General features: G+C 35.7%; 1 protein-coding gene across 1 annotated transcript; it reads right to left on the bottom strand.

Annotated features, from left to right (window-relative positions):
• Window positions 1-7: 7 nt before the first annotated feature.
• LOC100373545 (atrial natriuretic peptide receptor 1-like) lies at window positions 8-18,270 on the bottom strand. Its single transcript, XM_078007576.2, has 24 exons — window positions 18,254-18,270; window positions 15,832-15,938; window positions 14,600-14,781; window positions 13,970-14,135; window positions 13,480-13,670; window positions 13,134-13,247; window positions 12,576-12,711; window positions 12,054-12,181; window positions 11,739-11,847; window positions 11,316-11,397; window positions 10,511-10,604; window positions 9,327-9,518; window positions 8,881-8,985; window positions 8,222-8,293; window positions 7,848-8,007; window positions 4,915-5,064; window positions 4,364-4,550; window positions 3,683-3,823; window positions 3,151-3,274; window positions 2,710-2,778; window positions 1,760-2,033; window positions 1,055-1,146; window positions 327-400; window positions 8-59 (listed from the first exon to the last, which is right to left on the bottom strand). The coding sequence occupies exons 1-24, from the start codon at window positions 18,268-18,270 to the stop codon at window positions 8-10; spliced, it is 3,018 nt and encodes a 1,005-aa protein (XP_077863702.2).
• Between the last annotated feature and the right edge of the window lie 3,267 nt (window positions 18,271-21,537).

Raw genomic sequence — 21,537 nt, 5'->3', positions numbered from 1 at the left:
AATGTATTTACGTCTGGTTAACCGAGTCATCGGAGCTATCATATAAAGCACTGTTTTCTCTGAAATAAAAAAAAACATACACTATAAATTAGTGTTGTTGCAGTGTTAGCTCTTTATTTACACGTTCCAGTCGATTCATGTACAAACTGAGACGACTGCAAATGATCATACAAACTGTTTTTGTCTTATAATGCAAAACTGGATTTGTTTATTATCGAGTTTGTAGACTCACAATATACGTAACTTATATTTATTTCAAAATGGATTTTGTATGTGGTATGTGCGAATATCATAGAGATATTCAACACTCGAAACATCACACTTACACTGAATATTTTGGTAGTGTCTTTTTGAATCCAGTTCCTCCTTCTAACCAGTAAGTATCAAAGATCCCTTTTCCCTAAAACGAAATGAACGATCATTTTTTGGCGTATTTGAATATCGGACTAGATGATATGTGAAATTCGAGTTCAACAAACATATTCGAATAAGTATCATTCTAATATATGCACGGCCTCAAAAGATTATAAGATTCACTTCGGCTCATTTGCATCACCCAATCAGAACTCGCGATAGAAATGACACATTACTTGATAACATTAAAATGGTGGAAATGAACGCTTTTTCTCTGTGAACGAGATCACTGACAATCAAAGAAAGCATTTAAGGGAAATGATGTGTTTATTGTAACCAAAGTCCTTTTAGTGTCTGTGTTGCAACGAAGACCGGATCGGGCAAATCCATATGTTATCAGTATCGACAGTTTTGTCAGTTTACCAAGACACAGTTTGCAAAAAATATTTAGACATTTCATCGCCTTCATTCACTTGCTTACAAAGTTGGAATAAGAAATTTCGGAACGTGCTAACGCGCAAAGCCTACACACAGCCATTGTTATAATCTGTGATGTGCTCCCAGACCTTCACATTTATGATACAGCAACGTTGATTGGTGGCGCCATCTCATTGGCGCGCCCAATCAAATAACTCACTCAATACAATTAGCTTATTAGCAGTTTTATTAATAGTGCGGGAAAGTTGATGTATTGTCATACTTTAATATTGACTGATCCTCTGGGTGTCATCTTGTATCCACCAAGCGCTTCTAATGCACGGGCTGTTGATGGGCTAATGTGAATACGGAGAGCTGTCAAAAAACAAAAACAAAAAAACAGTCAAAACCCGAAGAGCTTTGATATTATTTGATGCATAGAGTTTATGTGTGCCTATAATACCAACTGACAAAAAACAAATTCAAGAGAAAAACAACACAGCCTGCCAACTAGCAATATAGAAATTATGCGTTTTTTTTGGTGTTGGGAAATTATAAAACACTGCGATAAAAACTTTCCGATATTGTGAAATTCGTTCGTTTTTATGCAGGGAAATACAGTATTTTCGCCAAGTAATCATATTTATTGAAGTTATTGTTCATACATGAGTTGATGAACACACTACATAGATTTTATTCAGCTTCTTTCAGTCTTAATTCAAGACAAATAAGAGGCAAAAATATAGAGAATATATCAAATTATTATTTTTCTGTAATATTCTTTTGTAATCGGTAATTATGAACATTATTTATGGATGTATAGGACATACATTTTTGTCGTCCCAAAAAACGAAAGAATTTCACAATGGCGAAAAGAAAATCTTCGTTACATTTATATAAATGACCCATTTTGTCTTTTAGATGGCGATCTTACTTGCATGAGATTAACTTTAAAATAACTTAATAAAAGCAAAATGAATTATTTTACCTTGCCCAAAAGACTCCATTCGTGATGCCGTGTTGACCGTGTCACCAAAGAGACAAAACCGTGGCATGGTGAGACCAACAACACCAGCCACACAAGGTCCGCTGTGTATACCAATACGTAACTGTAACTGTCTGCCGGGAAGATGCCGAATTTTGAATTTTGTTACTTCACATAGCAAATTTAGCGCCATGTTGGCTATTTCGCCCGCGTGTCGCCTGCCGTTTCGCTGGGGGAGGCCGGAAACTACCATGTATGCGTCACCAATAGTTTCAATCTGTGTGAAAAAAATCCAACATATTTGAAAAAATATTTTAGTGAATGCATGTTTACTACATATTGGACGCCGCGATCTCTTTGAGGGCGAGGAAGATTTGTTTCTGTACCACCCCAACTACTGGTTTACATATTTTATTTTTCCAAGACGAGATTAATATTTGATCATATTTTCAAAGAACGAAAAATTAACATTGAACTTCGTTTCCCCAAATTAGTAGGCACATATTTATATTCATTCATTCATTATTAGGAGAGAATATTTATTTCTAAAATATGTGTCCTAAATGCTAGCATAGTTTATGTCATAAAATTATCAAAAATGCTTTTATGGAGAAATCTAGCGCTTTCAATAATTGCATACGAATGATATATATTTTTGTTCGTTCGTTTAAAAAAATGCTTGATCGTCTGAAAAATATGAGATATTACAGATACATGCCATTTAGAGTTGCAACAGTTCAAGAAAAATGCGATCGGATCATGGGACATTGTTTACAGTGGAGATCTTTCATTATTTGCGTAAGGCTGATTGACATGATGCTTAAATATTCAGAATAGTTTGTTAGGTAATTGTGCCTGATTTCATTAGAAGAATATTATAAATAGAAATTCGTCTTAGATGGGTACATTTTAACACTTGCAAATATTGAACAAAGATTTACATGCTTGCTTACCTTATATACATCAAAGTGGACGATTGTATCATCAAACATGGTGTACAAGTCATTAAGAAAGTCGACTACCTGCTCCAATAAACGGTATCAAAAAAATCAAAGACAGATGAAATAAGCGTTACAGCATACCCCCATAATGCACTGCGAGCTGTTAACGTAAGCAATAAAGTACAGTATTATTTTGCACTATTGTACCCTATCCTATTTACAATTACGAATTTCAAGTATGAAGCGATTGAGCGGCATTTCTTAGAGGGAGGGGGGGGGGTTTGAAAACGAGGTTCATAGCGGGAAAATTTCAATAATTGTCACCATTTTGCTTAGCTCTGTAGCAAAGCTCTATATGGAAGACTCCGCCTCGTGACCTCATAGAAAATCTGACACGATGCTGCTCACATTCGTCATTTTGTTTCATTGCGAAGAGACAATCACATTCCTCACCTGGAGAGGCGTACTTTCAGCGCCAAGCTGGGTGAATCCAACTATGTCGGAGAAAAATATCGTGACCTGGTCATATAATTCTGCATCTACTCTTCTGCCGAGTTTAAGTTGATCTGCCACGCTCCTGTTTGAGGTAATATTGTATAAAATTTCTGTAATTTCTGTTATTTTACCTTATGAAATATTAACCCCAAACAATTATAATATTGGTACTTTCGGCGGGTGCTATCGAGAAGTCCGTAACATTCATTATTAAAGAAAATTTCAAAATTCTTTATAGAGCTTTAAATAAGTTGTTTATATATGATATTGTACGAATATCGTTAAAACATTCGAGTAAATTGTGACTGTCTAAATTTAGGCCATTTTTCATATAATAAGAGAAATTAAATTTCATATTTAAATTATTAAATACTAAATAAAATATTTCAAGACTAAAAATCCGTTTTGGCATAAATCATCCTGGGTCATTTCGCAAAATATTCTGATACAGCAAAATCAGTTCATTGTTTTTTTATACATAATAATATACCTCGGGAGCATACTGTACAACAATTTGTCAGTTTTCTTCTTTTCTTCCATCAACATCCGTGTTCTTTCCTCAACAATGTCCTCAAGATTGTTGGCATATTTCTCCATCATGTTTAGTATGTTGTCTACAATATTGGTATTCCTAGCATAATAATATAAAACAAAAATATTCCTATATATTGAAGTGTGAATGGGATCCCTTTTAAGTAAACGTGTCTGGAATAAATTACAATTTCCACGTTTCTGATTTACATCAAAAGAATACTTCACAAAAATGCGTTATTCAAGCTATATAAATATAGCTCACATATGTAAAATATGTCAAACAAGAACCACAGTCTCTAACAGTATAAAAACGAGGTATTGCTGCGTTTGAGCTTCATAAAATAAAGTCCAAAGTGTACTGGCGGCACACTTGTATTAACATTGTAACAAGCACCCTACGTATCCGTAACACTTTGAGATTCGCACGAAACGAAACAAATCCAATAATAACATATAAACTGACCACGAGCAGGTTCAAATTTTTACCATATCAGTACTAACCACTTAAGCAAGTAATACTGCATCACCATACTAGATCAACATAATTAACGTCTCCACGAAAGTTACTAAACACGACGAAGTAGAATCATGAAAGGGAATAACAGAAGTACATATTTCTGAATGTGATACAACTTACTTCCCACGTGTTATAATACTCAGTGTCGTCTTAATTTCCCGGAACGTGGGTCTCATACTTTCATCTTCGTCCCAGCATTTCTGCATCAAAGATATCATACTGAATTGCTCTTTTGTATTTTTGCCAGCTGCGATTGTTCCTGGTCGGAAGGGTGGCGTACCACCTTTACTAACTAATTCCACAATTTCTGAAAACGAAATAACACAAAACCAAGCCACAAGATATAGCCTGACATATGTTCAACCGTCTTTCCAGTTAGTTGAGCAATATCATTCAAATATGCAAATCTGCTTGACTGGGTAGTCAGTCGCTATTTAGAAATTAACAAGTATCTGTATTTACAACAGCACCAATGTCCGCGTCACAGATGCGATTGGCCTTTATTGAACCCAGGGCAATTGAACAGCAAATTTATTGATTTGAACTACTTTCTATATTAATTTGTTGAATAGGCAAAACGGAAAAAAACAATGTTCCACCACATAAACAGGTGGACAACTTCTATACAATGTTGTTCACTTTAAACATATCCTATCAAAATGTAGTTTTACCTCTGGGACTATGAATGTGTGTGTCGAAAGGTCCACTTCTTGTCAATGTTTCTCCGATGATTATAGCAAAGCTGTATATGTCTCCTTTCTGCGTGCCATTCAGCGGACGTTGGCTGCTACGCAAGATTTCTGGTGCTGTCCACAGCAGGCCTGTAATTTGATTGAATGTAATATTAATATTCTAAGTTAAAACAAACTTTAAACTCACTCTCGAGTAAGTCACGTTGAAGTGTTACAGTTGTCGGGCAGCGACGTGTAAATGAATAATGTATTTCACATGCGTTGTATACAAGTCTATTATTGAAAAGAACGCGATGAGATGACTGTAACACTTTATAGACTACTTCTTAAAAGTGAAACATCAATTCAGTACATTTTGTCACCAGTAACGTAATATTGCTATTTCCGACCCCGTCTTGAAACTACCAGCTCAACTACTTTTATACTTTGTATCATGTCAGATTGTTCATTTCGTGATGATATCTTCAATTCCTTATTTTTGGTGAATATTTTTGCCATTTTGAATAAAATAACAAAAAATGGTATTTTGGATAAAATTAAGGTAGAGATGCAGTTTACCTGACAGGTATTTTAATTAGTTTATTAGGAAACCAAGATGACCTCCCTTGTCCACAAAACTATATTTTCGGAAAGCTTATTGTATGAATTTTAAAGTTTTGTTAGTATTTTATTTTTATGGACACTATAGTTTGAAATATGCACAGAAATGTGCTTTTTTGTAAAAAAGTGATTTAAACAAAATTTAGCTTCTAAACCATGCTTCTGTTTCCTGTCAAAATTGGTTTATGGGTGCATCTGTTTACTATGAAGAAAGTACCGTCTTGAAAACTGTCTACCAGTTGTCAATTTTGTAGGGCAGCAGCTCAAATTTCACTACATCAAGAGTATGCATAAATTAACACCCAGGCTAGTTGTCTGTACGATTGCTGTAACACTATTCAACTAAAAACAATGCCCGACGGCTTTTTGAAGATAAACACATTGTCAATCATTTGTGAGAATTTCAAAACAAAAGGTCAAAGCGTCTAGGAGCTATTTTTTTTAAAGTTCTGGATGTGCACTAAAAAGAAGCTGATATAATTGCTAATTTGCATAACAATTCACTCATTAAGAAGTTTGCTAATGCTCATAATTAAAATGGAGATCCCGTCATTTCTTTTTTCACCATGTTTTTTTTTATTTATGTACAGCCTTGCTAAATCTTGCTAAGCATTCAAAAAAGATAATGTTTGCACCTGTTATCTATATTTTAAAAATCGTTTAATGAGTATGTTCCACTATTCACAATTCTACAAAATTTCAAAAGTCTATAGCCAAACCTTTTTGGATAATAAAAAGCAAAAAAAAATATTCACTCCCATGTGTCCACGATCCTGCATCTCTACCTTACGTTATTGTTAATTTCTTGAGAACTACCAGCTCAATTGTTTTGAAACAATTGTTTTGAGGTACTTCTGTCACATTTGCTTATTTCATGATAATATCGATGACTTTTAAGCGCATATTTTTTGTCTTTTTCTAAACAAAATGCTATTTCTATCTTCTTGAAATTGCTTTGATACTTAGTTGTTCAGGTATAGTCAGTTATCTAAAATGTTATTATCCACTTTTTCTTAAAAGCCGCTACTCCAATTGCTTTGATGTCCATATATATGTACCTTGGATGTTTTTTAGCTATATATTAGTTACTTTTGTGACATTAGTGCGGATATTGAGCATGTACTGGGGAAGAAAAATTAAATTAAATATATTTATTAATTTATTTTTGGTAAATATTTGAATAATTTTTCTGGCTTGAACGGATTCAATTATCCGTCATTGAACACAACATTTCTGGTCAATTTACAAAGTTAGTCAGTCATTCATAGTATAATCTAATGCTTTGACAACTTTGAAAAATACTTTTCTAAAGCAAATTATGTATATTTTAATTTAATTAACTGAACATTTGTTCAGATTCGGTTAAAGTAAGTGGATAACTTGGACACTGTTAACCGACATGAACTTCGAGTATATTTGCAAATGAGTTCTAAGCAAATCAGCTTTGTGCGGTGATGACAAATAACGCGTATCGAACTGTTATTTTTAAATTTAATATAACTCAAATTCTGTGCATTTTCTGATTCAATGTTATACTCTTTGTGTTGTTAATCATTATGGGTATTCTCATAAGAGAAATGTTATACATTGCAACCTTGTTTGGTCATAGTCTGGCATTTAAACACAGAATTGAGATTTCATTCAACTGTATTGACAAAAAGATATTTTGTTGGTTTATTTCCATGTGATGAAGAAGGGTTTGTACGAACCCTAAATACATGTAGTCGGAAACACTGCGTAGCTATATAATATACAGATATGGTAACATCATTGATCCGATATAAGTTGGTTAAACACAAACAAAAAATAAGTACCTTGAACATACACAAAATAAGGCTTGTAAGTCTATGAATAATGTTACCATAGTGACATTATTTATGAACGCCCATATGGATCTCCTCGTCTGGTCTTGGGCACAGCACATACGAGATGGCATGTTTTTCCATAATTACATCACGTACGAACGTTTGATTCCCACGACATTGCAGTATTATGTAGAATCAACAACTTGCATGTTTAAAGTAGAAATTACATATTACAAGAATTTCATACATTCTTTACTAATTGTGCCTTATCCTTTGGGACACCACCCTGATAATCTCGTGAGCATGCCAACGGCTGCTGTCATTAACTGATATCATGCTTACTCTGGTACACATTACAGTTTTATTGGAGAGAAAGTAGGACTTGGGAAAAGAAGTTGCTGACCGGCGCGGCTCACGAAGTTTTGCTTCTTGTATTTTTATATTAATAATGCATTTTGGAAATAAAGAAAGGTAATGATAAATAACTTTTTATGAACTATATCTCACCTGCATGATAAGCATAATCACCATCATCTTGAGTATGACTTTTGAATCGATTTAATCCATAGTCTGTGACTTTTAAAACCCATCGACTGTCAATCACACAGTTAGATGATTTTAGACGGCCGTGTGAACCAACTCTCGACTTGTGTATGTACTCCATTCCCTAAAAAATATACGAGTATAAACAAATGGCTTCTGTGTAATTAAATATCGATGGTAGGGGCATAAAATAGGCAGCAATGGGAATCCATTGTATCAAATTCAACACAGCGTGAAGCGGGTTAGAAGTATGTCGTTGTTTTCAGGTTTTCTCTTGATGTATTTTTGTATTTGTTCTAGGCGCAGCGTGCACCAGAAGGTTTTACAACAAGACTCACCGAAACTAAGTCAGTCAGCAAGGATGTTTTAAACAACCAATCAAGCTTGATGTCATCGTTTTGCAAAACATCCTACAAAAAAGAAATGTCGCGTTTAATATCGCGTTATTTCCAGAAATTAAAATCACAATACAGTAACAGAGGCCAGCCACAAATATTAAATATGACTGCTGAAACAAAATACATTGTATTTACCCTAAACACTTACAATCTGCCGAACATCCAAGCCCTCATTTGCATACGTTCAATATCATTGAATCAAGCCTGTTACAATTAGAACGCGGTCAGAGTACATCTCGAAACTGCTCCTCATCGTCAAAATTACGAATAATAAAAATTACATTTACTTAGTAAACATGAGAAGCTGAATATATTTCTGTTTTGTTATATTTGCAAAATGCTATAACGTACAGGTGAAAGTAATAATATTTAAAGCACGCTTTATATTTAATTTAGATTTAGATTGTAAGTGCTAACAATACAAGAGGGTTTCACGGAGACAAATCCAGTATAATTATGCACTTTGAATTCGCTATGTGTGTTTTTTTCTTCGTATTGCACTCCTTTTTCATCAAACCATTAGCTTCCGTGTTACCCGTTGACGTTGTATCTCTTTCATTGTACATTTAATATGATCTCCGATTCTTTTCAAAACTTACCTGGAAGCTTCCTTTAGGACAATACTGTGTCAGTATACATACATTAGGTTCATCTGGACAGATTCCAATGAATGCATTAACATTCAAATGATGCATGTCACGCAACTAAAAGAAAAAAAATCAAGCAACCAATGATCTCTATAGCGCATTTTCAATGTGATTCCGTATCGTGGTAACAATCCGCGGTTTTAACATTGACAGATATGTGTTTTAGTCGGCGAATATTGTCGGGCATTTAGTGAGGTTCAGTGTCATCCAGTAGCACAGATACTGTAGACTTAGACATGTCGTGTTTACTCTGCAACAGCACATCGGGGAGCATCATTGTACGCTGCAATACCCAAATGGGAGAAAAGCAATGCTACATTGGAACAACTGCGGTACACCGCAGTGGAAGAGCGTCAACGACACAACGAGACAAAGACATCACCAATATCATAACTTACAGCTTTTATTTCCAGCAAGTCTTCCCGGTCGACAACAATGTTTTCTCTGTTCAATCGTTTTATAGCTACTAGGGCATCTCTGTAAAGTCCAGTTTTTGTGAAGATCTGGTCAGTCACAATGCTTGGTACGTTTAGTTGTGAAGAGCGCGATCTTTTATCGCTTTTCAAACTCTGTAAGCTAAGGTCACTTGCCTGCAATAAAAACATGGCATGTGTCTTAGTACACGAATAATTAAATACCTGTCAATGCCAAAAGAAGAAGCATGAAGCAAGCAAGAATAACATGAATTTGTTTCTGGTTTCATGAGAATTTGAAAGCCGGCGAGGCGTTTATATTTGTGCATGTTTAAACAAAATATTAACAAGAAATTAGATATCATATTTAGAGGTATTTCTATTTATTACACTTCGTATTTATACTAAAATTCAAACAATTTACGCTTCTTTTGAATACTTTTGGGTTTTTTGCCATTACATTGTAAACATTTTGCATAAATACTACCAGATTCTAGTTCAAATCAAATCAAGTCACAAATTGTTTGAGGCGGTCGTTTTGGGGCTAGGTACGCAAACGAGAAACAAACTGCGTTTTTGTTGCCCTAGCAATACCAACGGTATGCTTATGCGTCGAAATCAAAGACGGTGCCAAACCAGGTTTGTGCTAATTTGTGTGAAAGCAAAATATTGTAGGAAAAAGTCGATGGTGCACGAATTGCATGAGTGTACTCCAGATAATATCACCTAGATCATATGCATGTATGTACGGGATTAAAGTTCACAGAAGACGGTCACAAGCTATCCTGACAGATAATACATAATTCTCTTAATAATCTTCGAGATTTCCTTTGAAGTTGCATTTCATTTTATTATTTGTTTCACCTTCATTGCACCCATGGCAGTTGTTAGTGTGAAAAAAGACAGTGTTGTGTTCAATTTTATAGAAACCATAATGTTGCTTCTTGATAAACTTGATCATATACGCATTTACTATTCTCCATTTACTGCATTTTAGGTTTATCATTTTAGAAGAAAGACAGCATACACAGGAAACGACAGTCGGGCAAATTGTGGTCAAAAAGCAGTATATTATGCAAATGTATCTCCCAACAACTCATTACAACCCATTTTCAAATAACTGAAAGCTAAGACATGTAGTAATTGTATCCTGCGCTAGGACAACATACCATACTGCCAAATCTTCTAGTCTTGTCAAATACGATTTCATCGTACCGAACTTTCCACAGTGTATTTGCCAGCTCTTCCTCCAACTTCCTACGCCTGAATCATGGAATGAAATATACCATAGCATTAATATTATTATATATCGATCCATATGCTCTCGAAAATATAGTAGACCACACATCACCATATAATACAAAATACGGACCCCTATTTCATCTAGTAAGTAAGACAATCACTAACCATTAATCAAAGAAGAAAAATACACCATATACTACAATTTATTACATCCAGTATATGGATGATATGAAGCCAATCATTTTAAAAACATGGTCATGTCGCGCACAGTGTCGTGGCATGGATAAATCAAATACAGCACGTTAGTATAACAGGTTTTCTGTGTCAGTCACATATATAGTCTCTAATGATATTATGTTATTAGAATACTTTCTAAACATGTGTATATATGGGATCTACTTGTTAATGATTGATTACTGATTGTTTATGAATGGTCGACACATTTTCTCTGGTTTTATTTGTTACGTGTACATTTGTAATTACCTTAAGTTTTTAAACTTGCGAATACAAAATCTTATATATGGGGCATTCCACTAGACTGCGAAATGTCGACTATTACACTGACAGTCCAAAAAACACGCGGATATAATTATTCGTATTCACAAATATAGTATGACGAGGCTACCAATATCGACCTCCGGGCCCTGTTTGTTGAATTCAGACGATGCAAATTGACTCACGTCTGCATCGGTAGCCGTATACATTAATATCCAACGTTAACAGAAAACTTACCGGTAATAGAGAGATACCACAACGACCAGACATACCAGAAACATCACGATGACTACAATGATGAGTATTTTCAGATTCGTCTCTGTAACATAAAATGTCATTAAAGGGTTGAGTGACATCAGTGTACTGTAATCGCGCGTGTTTATCTGCTAGATAATCCATTTGTCTTGTTTTGTTGGATGAAATTTAAGAGGCCAAACTACCTCCATGGAGCTAATTAGTCAGTATACGAACTGTATTAATTCACAATAGAGGAAGTGTGTTACGATCTCATTAGGAACATGGCGATCTCTAATCACAATAATTTAATTGATGAGCGACTGCAGTTGAATAAATATCATCACTCTCAACGCCTTTACTTACACCTATTCAAATCTCCATTACACTAATACGAGTAAAGAACATAAGTAAGTAATATCTTACCGATCTCATCTGGTGAACATAATTCATTAAGAAAACCACATACTGGAGTGTCTGGTGGCGGATCTGTGAGTTCGTTCCCCCATATAGGAACATCAAATACGTTTATGCTCTGTAAACATTATAGTCATGCATTTAACCAGTACAGTAACGCAATGACATGTAATCATTAAGTACAGTTCAACAATTCTATATTAATGGCATGGTTTGAAACATGGTTAGATTGTGTTGCTGAATTTTCTGACAATATACGAACTCTAGATAAAACAACATACATAATTCTCATTGCCTACAACGCGCACACAAATGGTTTCTTACCCGTTGCCCTGTTACATTGACACTAACTTCCATGATGGTCCCAAAAAAACCGTCGGATCTCAAATCTTTCACCCAATAGTTTGGTTCCCGTTCAACATTGTTATCCATCACCACGGTACCGGACTTCCCTACAACCCAAAATGGTCAGATCAGAAGCATATGCTATATTCATCTTGCATGTCACTGTACTAAAATCTAATTATACGCAATCTGAACATAAACCAGTGCCAAATTAATCGACCCAACGCCATTACAATGTTTGTGCTATGGCAGACTATCTTAGAAATGATTCCCCCAAAAGATATATCCCAGCTTTGTATTGTCAAAATATTGATTTTTGAAAATCTTATTTACGTTTAAGTTTGGACCTCAACATATTGTAATGTTTATCCATAACTACAAGTTTCACAAGAACAGGAAAACATGTCTAAGGGTATTTTAATCACATGAACAACGACACTGAACACTAAAGACGACCGATAAAATAACACGAGGTGGAAAACTAACGTGTCGTTAACCTACCGCTGAATACAATACCCTTCATGTTGTCAAACATCAATTCCCCATCTCGGATATCTCCTCCCATCTCGAGGGTTTTATTTGCAGCCATTGCATACAGAATCATCGCATCGTGTAGGAACGGACTGTATGGACTAGCCTGGAGAAAGTCAACGAATGCGACGACTTCATTGTTAGTGTAGACTGTTTTCAAATATTGTGTAATTGTTGGAATTTGTGTACCGCTTATGTGTTCATATGTAACTACTTTTGTCAAAAACTTATCGACGTAACATATTTTGAACACGACAAAATCTTGACATACAGGTAGAAGAGTATATTTTGAAGATAACTGCGCTGTAATAATACTTATAACACTAATACTTATAACGCCGTTACACCCGACTTGATATAGACCCTCTGTGTAACTTACCCTATTAATATTTTCAACCTAATTTGCCATTTTCCGGTAAACTACTTCCGATTGTAAAATTATTTAGACAGTTGATCTACATACTATTATGTGTTAAGTCTAATGCCTGTCAACAGAATTGAGGCTATATATAAACTATATTTTCTTACCGATATCTCAACACCGGCGTCAACAGTAATATTCTCTGGATTACCGGCAGACTTATTCAAAACTTCCTTCATAAACGCATACGTTTCTTCTTTATCGCGCTTAGCGTAGGAAATCTGAGAAGTAATAAAAAGAACATTTCTGGGGAAAATACATTTCAGGCGCAAACAATGAATCAACCAAAAAAGTGTTTATGTCTCTCAGTGTGACGTAATTACAAAAAAAAAAACGATTTTTATTTCGCCAAATGTTTTATGGTAATAAAATATTTTGGTTTGTAATATTTAAAACAATCCTCTCATTGTTATTTATTTGTTATTGTCAATCAGATTATTGTTTTATATTTACCTGAAACACTGACCCATATATGTGTCTTGCGTCTCCATCCCGATCATCCCCAGCAAACCAGGGTTGGATGTATTGATCAGCATCAAGTAATTTAACATTTAGGAACACATACTCCCCATTTGACATGCCGATATCATGTGCCAATAGTAAGAAATGACGCTCCAACGCGGCAGAAGCACAGAATATGATAACTGTTTGTTGTACAAAAAACAAAGATGGAAGAATTCAATAAAATATACAATTACATTACAAATCTACCTATATAAGAAACAAAAATAGTATACGCATTGTTTGGAACCTTTGACTACAAGACACCCGTGAAAGAGGCTACGTTATCTACCAGACCGAACCCGTCTTTGTATAGGTTGCGTTCTATAATAGCCCAACCCTGTTTGACGAGGTTTTGGGGACCAGAAACTGGAAGGCGTTGTACGACCAACATTTTTTGTCTGATACAGCTGTATTGGTTAACCCGCAATGAGATACTCACTTCTGCCAACAAGTTTCGTTTTCTTCCAAAGTCTTATCATCTCACTGTCGGTAATGTCCAAAGTAAACGTATCATAATCAACCACTCTGATTCCGTTTTTGATCAGGGCACCATTTGCTGCTTCTGATGAATACGAACACACAGCATCCTCCGATGACAGGATAACCTAGACAAAGGAAGTACAGTTTTAACACTAAAAAAATAAGTTTAAAAATAGTCGTATGTAAGGCGAGTTTATAATTTCATGTCATTCACCAGTATAGTTTCATAATTGTATTACAATTCTAAATAATAATGTATAAGTGGATAGGAAATATATTATTTAAATACAACCCAAAAATGCTTTACAAATACTAGTGAATGTGTATAATTGATAACTTGTAGCACGCATGCATGAAATATGTGATCCGTACGAACATTCGACTTTGAGTAGTGTTCCACAAATCAACTACAATTACAAAAGATTTTTCAAAAGTTCAATTCCGTAATTCATTGGACGCATCGACGATTATTCCAAGGAGCCTCAGTCTCTAGATCAATACTCACATTCGTGCTCAATGTTTATCAACATAAATTGCTCACACGCGTGATATGAGGGCCCTTTAACACAATGTTGCATCGTATACGCACCGTTCTATTCCAACCAAAATATCGAAAGATATCAACAAATGCCGGTCCCATTTTACTAAAGGATCCCAGTGTTCTTCCCAGCGTTGTGTACACTGTCTTGTCGGCTAAAACTGGACTTGTCGATACCCACGAGATGTGAGGTAGATTCCATTGTGATGTAAGAAGTCCCAGTGGAATGTTTCCTAATACAAATAAACAGGAAATTTCATGAAGTGTTCATCACATTCAGTTTATTGAATGAGTTCAGTACTTTACATTTGTTCCTAGCAACTGACAATGTATTATTATCTTATATATCCCATTCAAAGATTTAAATTGCACAATAAACACAGAAGCGTAATCATGCGAGTGTGTATGGTGGCTGGTTACGCAATATGATTGTTTATTCATTAATACGTTTGTTTCAAATGAATAACGTAGCGAGCGAGTAAACGCTGGAAGTATATGCAACATTTTTCTACCTAACAGAAATATGCAAAATAATATAATTACTTAAAGAATTAAATCGCTTCAAGATATATAGTGTAAATCTATGAAGAGATATTGGCGAATGTTGAGCTTGTTTGCCACTGTGTAAAAAATCCGCTTGCATTGACCAATTAGATTACTGGAATTGGTTTTACATGTTATGTAAATTCCAATATCGAATTTTTGGTTATAGGAGTTTTTGTGATAAACATTATTTTTATATTTGTATGCTGCCCTCTATATCTTATCAGTGTCTTTTTTATGTTATGCACGATTTCGCCTTGTTAGTCACGATAATGTTTTATAGGAAATACGTGGTTTGCTGTATAATGTCTGGATAAACCATGAGGGCTGATGACTGGCTGCACTGCAATGTTCTTATTATCGTTCACATTTTATGGGTCTGGTCGGGTTGTTACATTTTGGTACATTTTGCATGCATGCATGCTGGCAGGCAGGTAATTGAAAATATAATTTTCAGTTATGTCCTGTTTTATAAAGTTTAGTTGAGTTTAGTGCAATAGTCAAATTTGTGGCAGATTTAAATTGTGCATTATGAATTGTTACAATTTTGTCTAATTTTTACACTGGGATATTATGCTGTGTTGCTGCAGATGCAAAAAGCGATAAGAGGTGCCGTTGATAAAGTGTTATGGACTGAACGACCACAAACAGGACAAATAGTTTGATATTAATTAGCAAATGTAAATATGCGCTGCTTGGCAAATTTAACTTCGATGTATGACATATAAACATATACTTACCACTGGAACAAGGGGAACCAATCATTACATCTATATTTTCCTGGTAGTAAAATTCCACTCCAGCGTACAAAGTATCTTTTGCACTACAGCCAGTCCCATGCACAACCCTGTTAATAAAACGAGAATTTGTTGAGTTGACAGTAATCTAAGTATGAATGATTATTAAAAGTACACTTTTCATAGTGTAAAGTTATTATAACTCGTGAATACGAACTTGGAGATCCAACAGCGTGAATCGAAATTAATTAACATAGGGTTTCAGAAAAAAGGATGCTTAATAACCGAGCCTATTACGTGCAGATCGCGGATCGCGGATCGTTTGGACGGATTTCATGTTCTCTGCACGTAATAAGCTTGGTTATTAGGCATCCTTTTTTCTGTTAACCTGTATTTAAGACTCTTATTGATCAAGACATTTTAAAACATCATTGGTGTTAATCCCCCACCCAAGGTGATTTCCCCATATGATAATGGTTGCATGCAATATTAAAATAAAGATGGCGGACTATAGCGTTGATTCATCTCGTTGTACTCTGGATTACTCGGAGCAAATAAGGATTCTAGAAATTTTGTATTTATTTGCCTATGTGTTTTTTTTGCAATGTGTTTGACTTTTTTATATGTTTGTGGCTATTCATTGCTTTGCATATTGTCTGCGTCAGCGTAGTTTGTGATATAAGCCGTTATAGCTGTTCAGGGCACTGTACTGCAGCTGGTCGACAACAAATCAGTCCTTTGCAATGCTTCAGTCAACGCTTTTCTCGACTATCCATATTGTCAGGCGATATGTGGCAGGTGTGGCATATTTAAAGTGGGTTTAAACATCCTTATCATCACTGAGAGTGAGACAATTGTCACATTTTGTGCTCGAATAAAATGTTCTCTATCCGTTTGTATTTATATACATAGATGTAGTTTCCTTTGTTTGAATTAAATTCACTGGCATCGTACATACAGGTCACAGGGACCTGACGATCTACTCTCGTCAATACATGGATGTTTATGGGGCGGTACAGGGTCTTACCATTGCTCAAAATAATGGAAATGATATAATTAGTTTGGTAATGTAAATGTATAGTCCGGGAGCCAGCGACCCAATATTCATTTCCGTTCACCCCGCCAACTGGCAAAGGTTTGATGGTGCGAAAGTGTAGTATGGACCTTGCACATTATTGTACAGGTGGCAGTATAACTGTCCAAGTGGGCATAAGGCCTGTAGACCCTCTTATGACCCACCATTGATCCCTATCAAAGACGGATTAAATAATATATTTTTTTTTCAAGGATTCTAATGTGTTACTGAGTATTATAGGTTATGTGTGTTGTTAAACTGAGGATCATAAGCAGGCATATTTATATCGATCAAAATAAATATAATATTGTCGTTACCATGGTAACAGACTACGCATATTTCCCCCAAAATGGGGAAAATACACATTAAAAACTGCATTTTAAATATCATTTGAGTTATGTATCTTGTTCTATTGAATAAATACATACAATAGTCTACAATCACATTTTGTCAAGTTCTTGATTGCATCGATCAAGTGCAGACATTTTGAATGCTTTTATTGTTCATCATATAATTCTTTGGTAATGTTTTTGTTTTAGATGACATAATTTCCTTCAGTGGTCCATTGTAATTATCAAACAAGATACTCTATTTCGAAAATTCTTTATGGAAGTAGATAGCAATTAGCAGGCAATTGGACCACATATTCATTTGTAGTGATTTAGGTAAATTTAGTTTAGTATACATGCAATATTTATTTTATGATAGATTTGTAATACATGTGTTTTCAGGTGAAAATGATTTCCCTATTAGTGGTGCAGTGCAATTATCGAACAAAGCTACTATATGATTTTTTTAAAGGTAAAACCCAGATGTCATATTATTGCTTAATATTCATTTGCAAACATTACTGGCTATTGTTATAAGTACAAGTTACATATAAGATTCCTTGTATTAATTTTTGCAGGCTTTTATAGAGTAGGTTCAAGTAAGTTATAAACAAGATTTTTATAGGCAGCTGTAGAGCAGAACAAAAGCAAGTAATATGGACCAGGATGTCACAACAAGTCCAGGAATAAAGCTAAATGCAAAACGAAGTAGACAATCTACTAGGTTTAGCAAATGTGTGAAATGCCAAAAGGACCTAACAGGACAAAAACTACAGAGTGGGAGTTTTAAGTCGATATCCAAGTTCTTAGAAGTCGCTAGAATTAGGAATGACGAAATATTTCAACGTATTGAACCAGAGAGTTCCAATAAATGATTCTCAGTGGGGAATGTAAAATGGCACAAAGCTTGCTATGCCAGTTATACAAGCAGTAGAAATGTCTCTCACTTAAGTGGAGCTAGTTCAGAAGTCCAGGATGGTCCATCTAAATATATAGGGTTGCAAACCAGAAGTTCACGTACTGTGACAAATTGGTCATTTTGTCTAGTTTGTCAACAGGCAAAATGTAAACAAGAGCGGGAAACATCACAGGTCTTGACAACACAAGTCCACAAAATGCTTTTAAATGCTGCTCAATACAGAAAAGATGACATTATGGTTCGAAGAATATTAGGTGTTGATCTAGTTGCACTTGAGGCAAAATTCCATCGAGGATTCTATCGAAGATACATAGCTGTACCATCATCTACAAAGTCTAGCACATCCTTGGAATATGATGCTGCATTTCAAAGCTTAATTGATGAGGTCGAATCAAAGCTTATCCATGAAAACAGAGCGTTTGAGATGAATACCCTTCTAGAAATGTTTCAAAAGCACCTGGTGGCACAAGGAATGGACAAAGAAACAGCTCAACAATACAGGACGCAGAAGTTGAAAACTCGATTTGTCAACAAATTTAAAGATGCAATTCTATTTTATCCTCAAGTTCAGAAAAATAGGAGTGAACTTGTTTGTAGCTTCTCTTTAGACATTGCAGAACTTATCAACATTCTTGCAGACCCACTGACAGGGAAAGTGTTGGAATGGATACTGTTACACAGGTTTTGTACCATGCAGCTGCCATTTTACGCAGCGAAATGAAAGACACATCTGGTATTGAAATACAGCCTCTGAATATCTCTGATCTAACAATGAAGACAGCTGATGAACAGGTTCCAAACAAGCTAAAGATGTTTCTTCACTGGTTAATGCAGCCTCAGCGCCAGTTTACTCAACACAATGATGATACAGGCCAAGATTCTGTTGACATACATAAGATTAACATGGAGAGAAATGTGCTGAGTATAGCTCAAGATATAGTTACTACCTATTCAACTGGTCGAAAAAAATGCCCAAAAATGTTGGATTGGGAATAGCAATGCGAAACATGGTTAATGGCAAAGAGATCATTACTCTTCTTAACCGTCATGGTCACAGTATTAACTATTGGGAGTGTGAACAAATCGACACAAGCTGGGCAGCTGGAGTTACTGGTGCATTTGAAGATGAAGGTGGTTACTACAGAGCTGTGTTACCAAGTAACATCATACCAGGAACATTTGTTCAAAGTGCTGCAGATAATGCAGACTTCCTGCAGGATACACCAAGTGGAAGAGATTCTGTTCATGTTATGAGTATTGCCTTCTATCAATCAGGATTTGCTCTGTCACCAGATAAGCTTATGCACCAGCCTCTAACCACTTCCCGTGTAAGGCAAAGAACTCTGGAGTCGAAAACCACAAAGTTGTATGACTACAGGTTGGGGAACAAGAAAGTAATTCCAACAATTGTCAAGCAAGTTAAGTTGGGCTTTTTTCTTCAATGTGGTGAAGAACGTGAACGTTTCCGTCAGCTGGACATTGCTTGGATTTTTGCAAGAAACACACCAGCAAGGATGCTTGAAGTAAATGTAGTTAGAGAACCACAGATGGTGCCAGGTTGGAGTGGATTTAATGCACTAGTAACAAATTCATTCTTACAACCTACTAGGATAGGTTTTCCTCCTATGATCCCAGCATCAGTGAAAGACATGGCAACTGTGTACACATGTCTTACTTGTCTAGAGAAGACATTCAGAAGAGATTTGCACCAAGAAAATCCGGTAATTACAATTGATAAAGACCTTTATGCAAAAGCCAAGCAAGAACTTCCTTGCTGTTATTGGCAAGAGGATGGCAGAATCTGGTTTGAAAGATGTATGGTTAGAGAGTGATGTTTATGGAAGTTCTGTTGCATCCAAGATAACAAGTGGAACCCATTACAATAGAGGTGTGAGGGCACACAAGCTTACAGTAGAAGCCCTTGAAAGATTACGCTGGCAAGAGTTCAGTCAATGGCTTGACAATCATGGCCATTTAGATGAAGACATCGAACTCAAACTGAAACAGAAAAAAACAAGAGCTTCTTCACGAATTGCAACAAGGAACATGCCATATGTTCCACTCTACATCCTCTATTTACCAGATTCAAGTCATCAGAGTGTGAGAAATCTGCTCTGTTCTGTTTCTGGGATGAATATATAGACATGGTGTGGCTTCTTCTTGATTTCATTAGAGGGGATAGAATGTCTAATTGGACCTTGCATCTGGCAGCATTCAATGATATGATAGAATATGATGCTGCATTTGATCATCTGAATTATTTCAAGTGGGGGATAGTCTACATAGCTGATATGAAGTTATTGCCAACTACAGCTCCAGAAGTTAACAAAGCCTTCAGGGAAGATGGGTTTCATGCTGTTCAAAGATCCCGATCCCCATCTACATTTACTGCTGTTGCAGCAGATATGGCATTAGAGCAAACACAGAACAAAGATGTAAAATCTAAAGGTGGTATTATTGGTGTGTCTAGCTCAGATGAAATTCGCAATAGATGGGCCCTGACAGCTCATATAATGGCAGCTGCTACAAGTGCCTTCAAATGCATGAGTGGTATAGAATCAACAGAACATACTCATAAAGAACTTGGTTCATCACGTATTAAGGCAGATGAAGAAGATGTTTGCATGATCCAGGAGTGCATCACTGGGAAGATGATAAATCCATTTGATACTTTTTTGTTTGATGGTGATAGATTGTCACTCATTAATATTGCCACAGGAACTGTTGCTCCAGACAACATATCATCATCTCTACTCATGGCCAAGACTCTCGGACAGATTGTGAAGAAAACATTCATAGAGGAAAGACTTGTTGAAGGGACTAAAAGCTTTTGGGCGCCATTGAAGAAATCTAATGTCAAATCATTTTCAAGCTTAACAAAACCAATTAAACTTACCAAAGAGAAACAAGCACTGAAAACCATTAATATTGACAGGGAAATATTCAGTCGGCTTGTAGTTGTGTCTGAGCAAAGGGATATCGATCTGCAAGAGATTCACTCCTATGAACTGGCTCCAGTTCCACTCTTCTTGGCCAATTTGGATGGCACATTGCGAAAGACCTGCAAAAGCACCCTTTTGAAAGAGCTTGAAATTGAATGTGAGTCAACTGATTCACTACCAGAAACAGAAAAATATTCTGCATATATTATCGATTTATTAGCACTGATTCAAATGATGTCCAAGGGAACAAATATGACATTTGGTGATCTCTCAGATGCACTTGCACAACAAATACTATACAGCTATAAATATGCAAATGAAGTTCATGTCGTACCTGATAGATATGATGTCAAGCACTCTATAACAAGACAGACAGACGAAGTCAATCTAAAACTGTAGAAGTTCGGATAAAGGGGGGGGGGTGGGAGAAACAAAATTGCCAGC

The sequence above is a fragment of the Saccoglossus kowalevskii genome, chromosome 16, assembly GCF_978046115.1.
Source record: "Saccoglossus kowalevskii chromosome 16, keSacKowa6.1, whole genome shotgun sequence".
NCBI classification, from domain to species: domain Eukaryota; kingdom Metazoa; phylum Hemichordata; class Enteropneusta; family Harrimaniidae; genus Saccoglossus; species Saccoglossus kowalevskii.
The sequence above is the reverse complement of the archived record's forward strand: the minus strand, read 5'-3'. Positions and strand labels throughout refer to the sequence as shown.

Bases quoted from the DNA above. Each gene is read 5' to 3' on its own strand.
- LOC100373545 (XM_078007576.2), bottom strand. The intron at 12,182-12,575 runs GTAGGTTAACGA...TTTGGGTTGTAG, and splicing joins GAAGGGTATTGTATTCAGCG to GGAAGTCCGGTACCGTGGTG. The intron at 2,779-3,150 runs GTGAGGAATGTG...TTATTGGAGCAG, and splicing joins CTGAAAGTACGCCTCTCCAG to GTAGTCGACTTTCTTAATGA.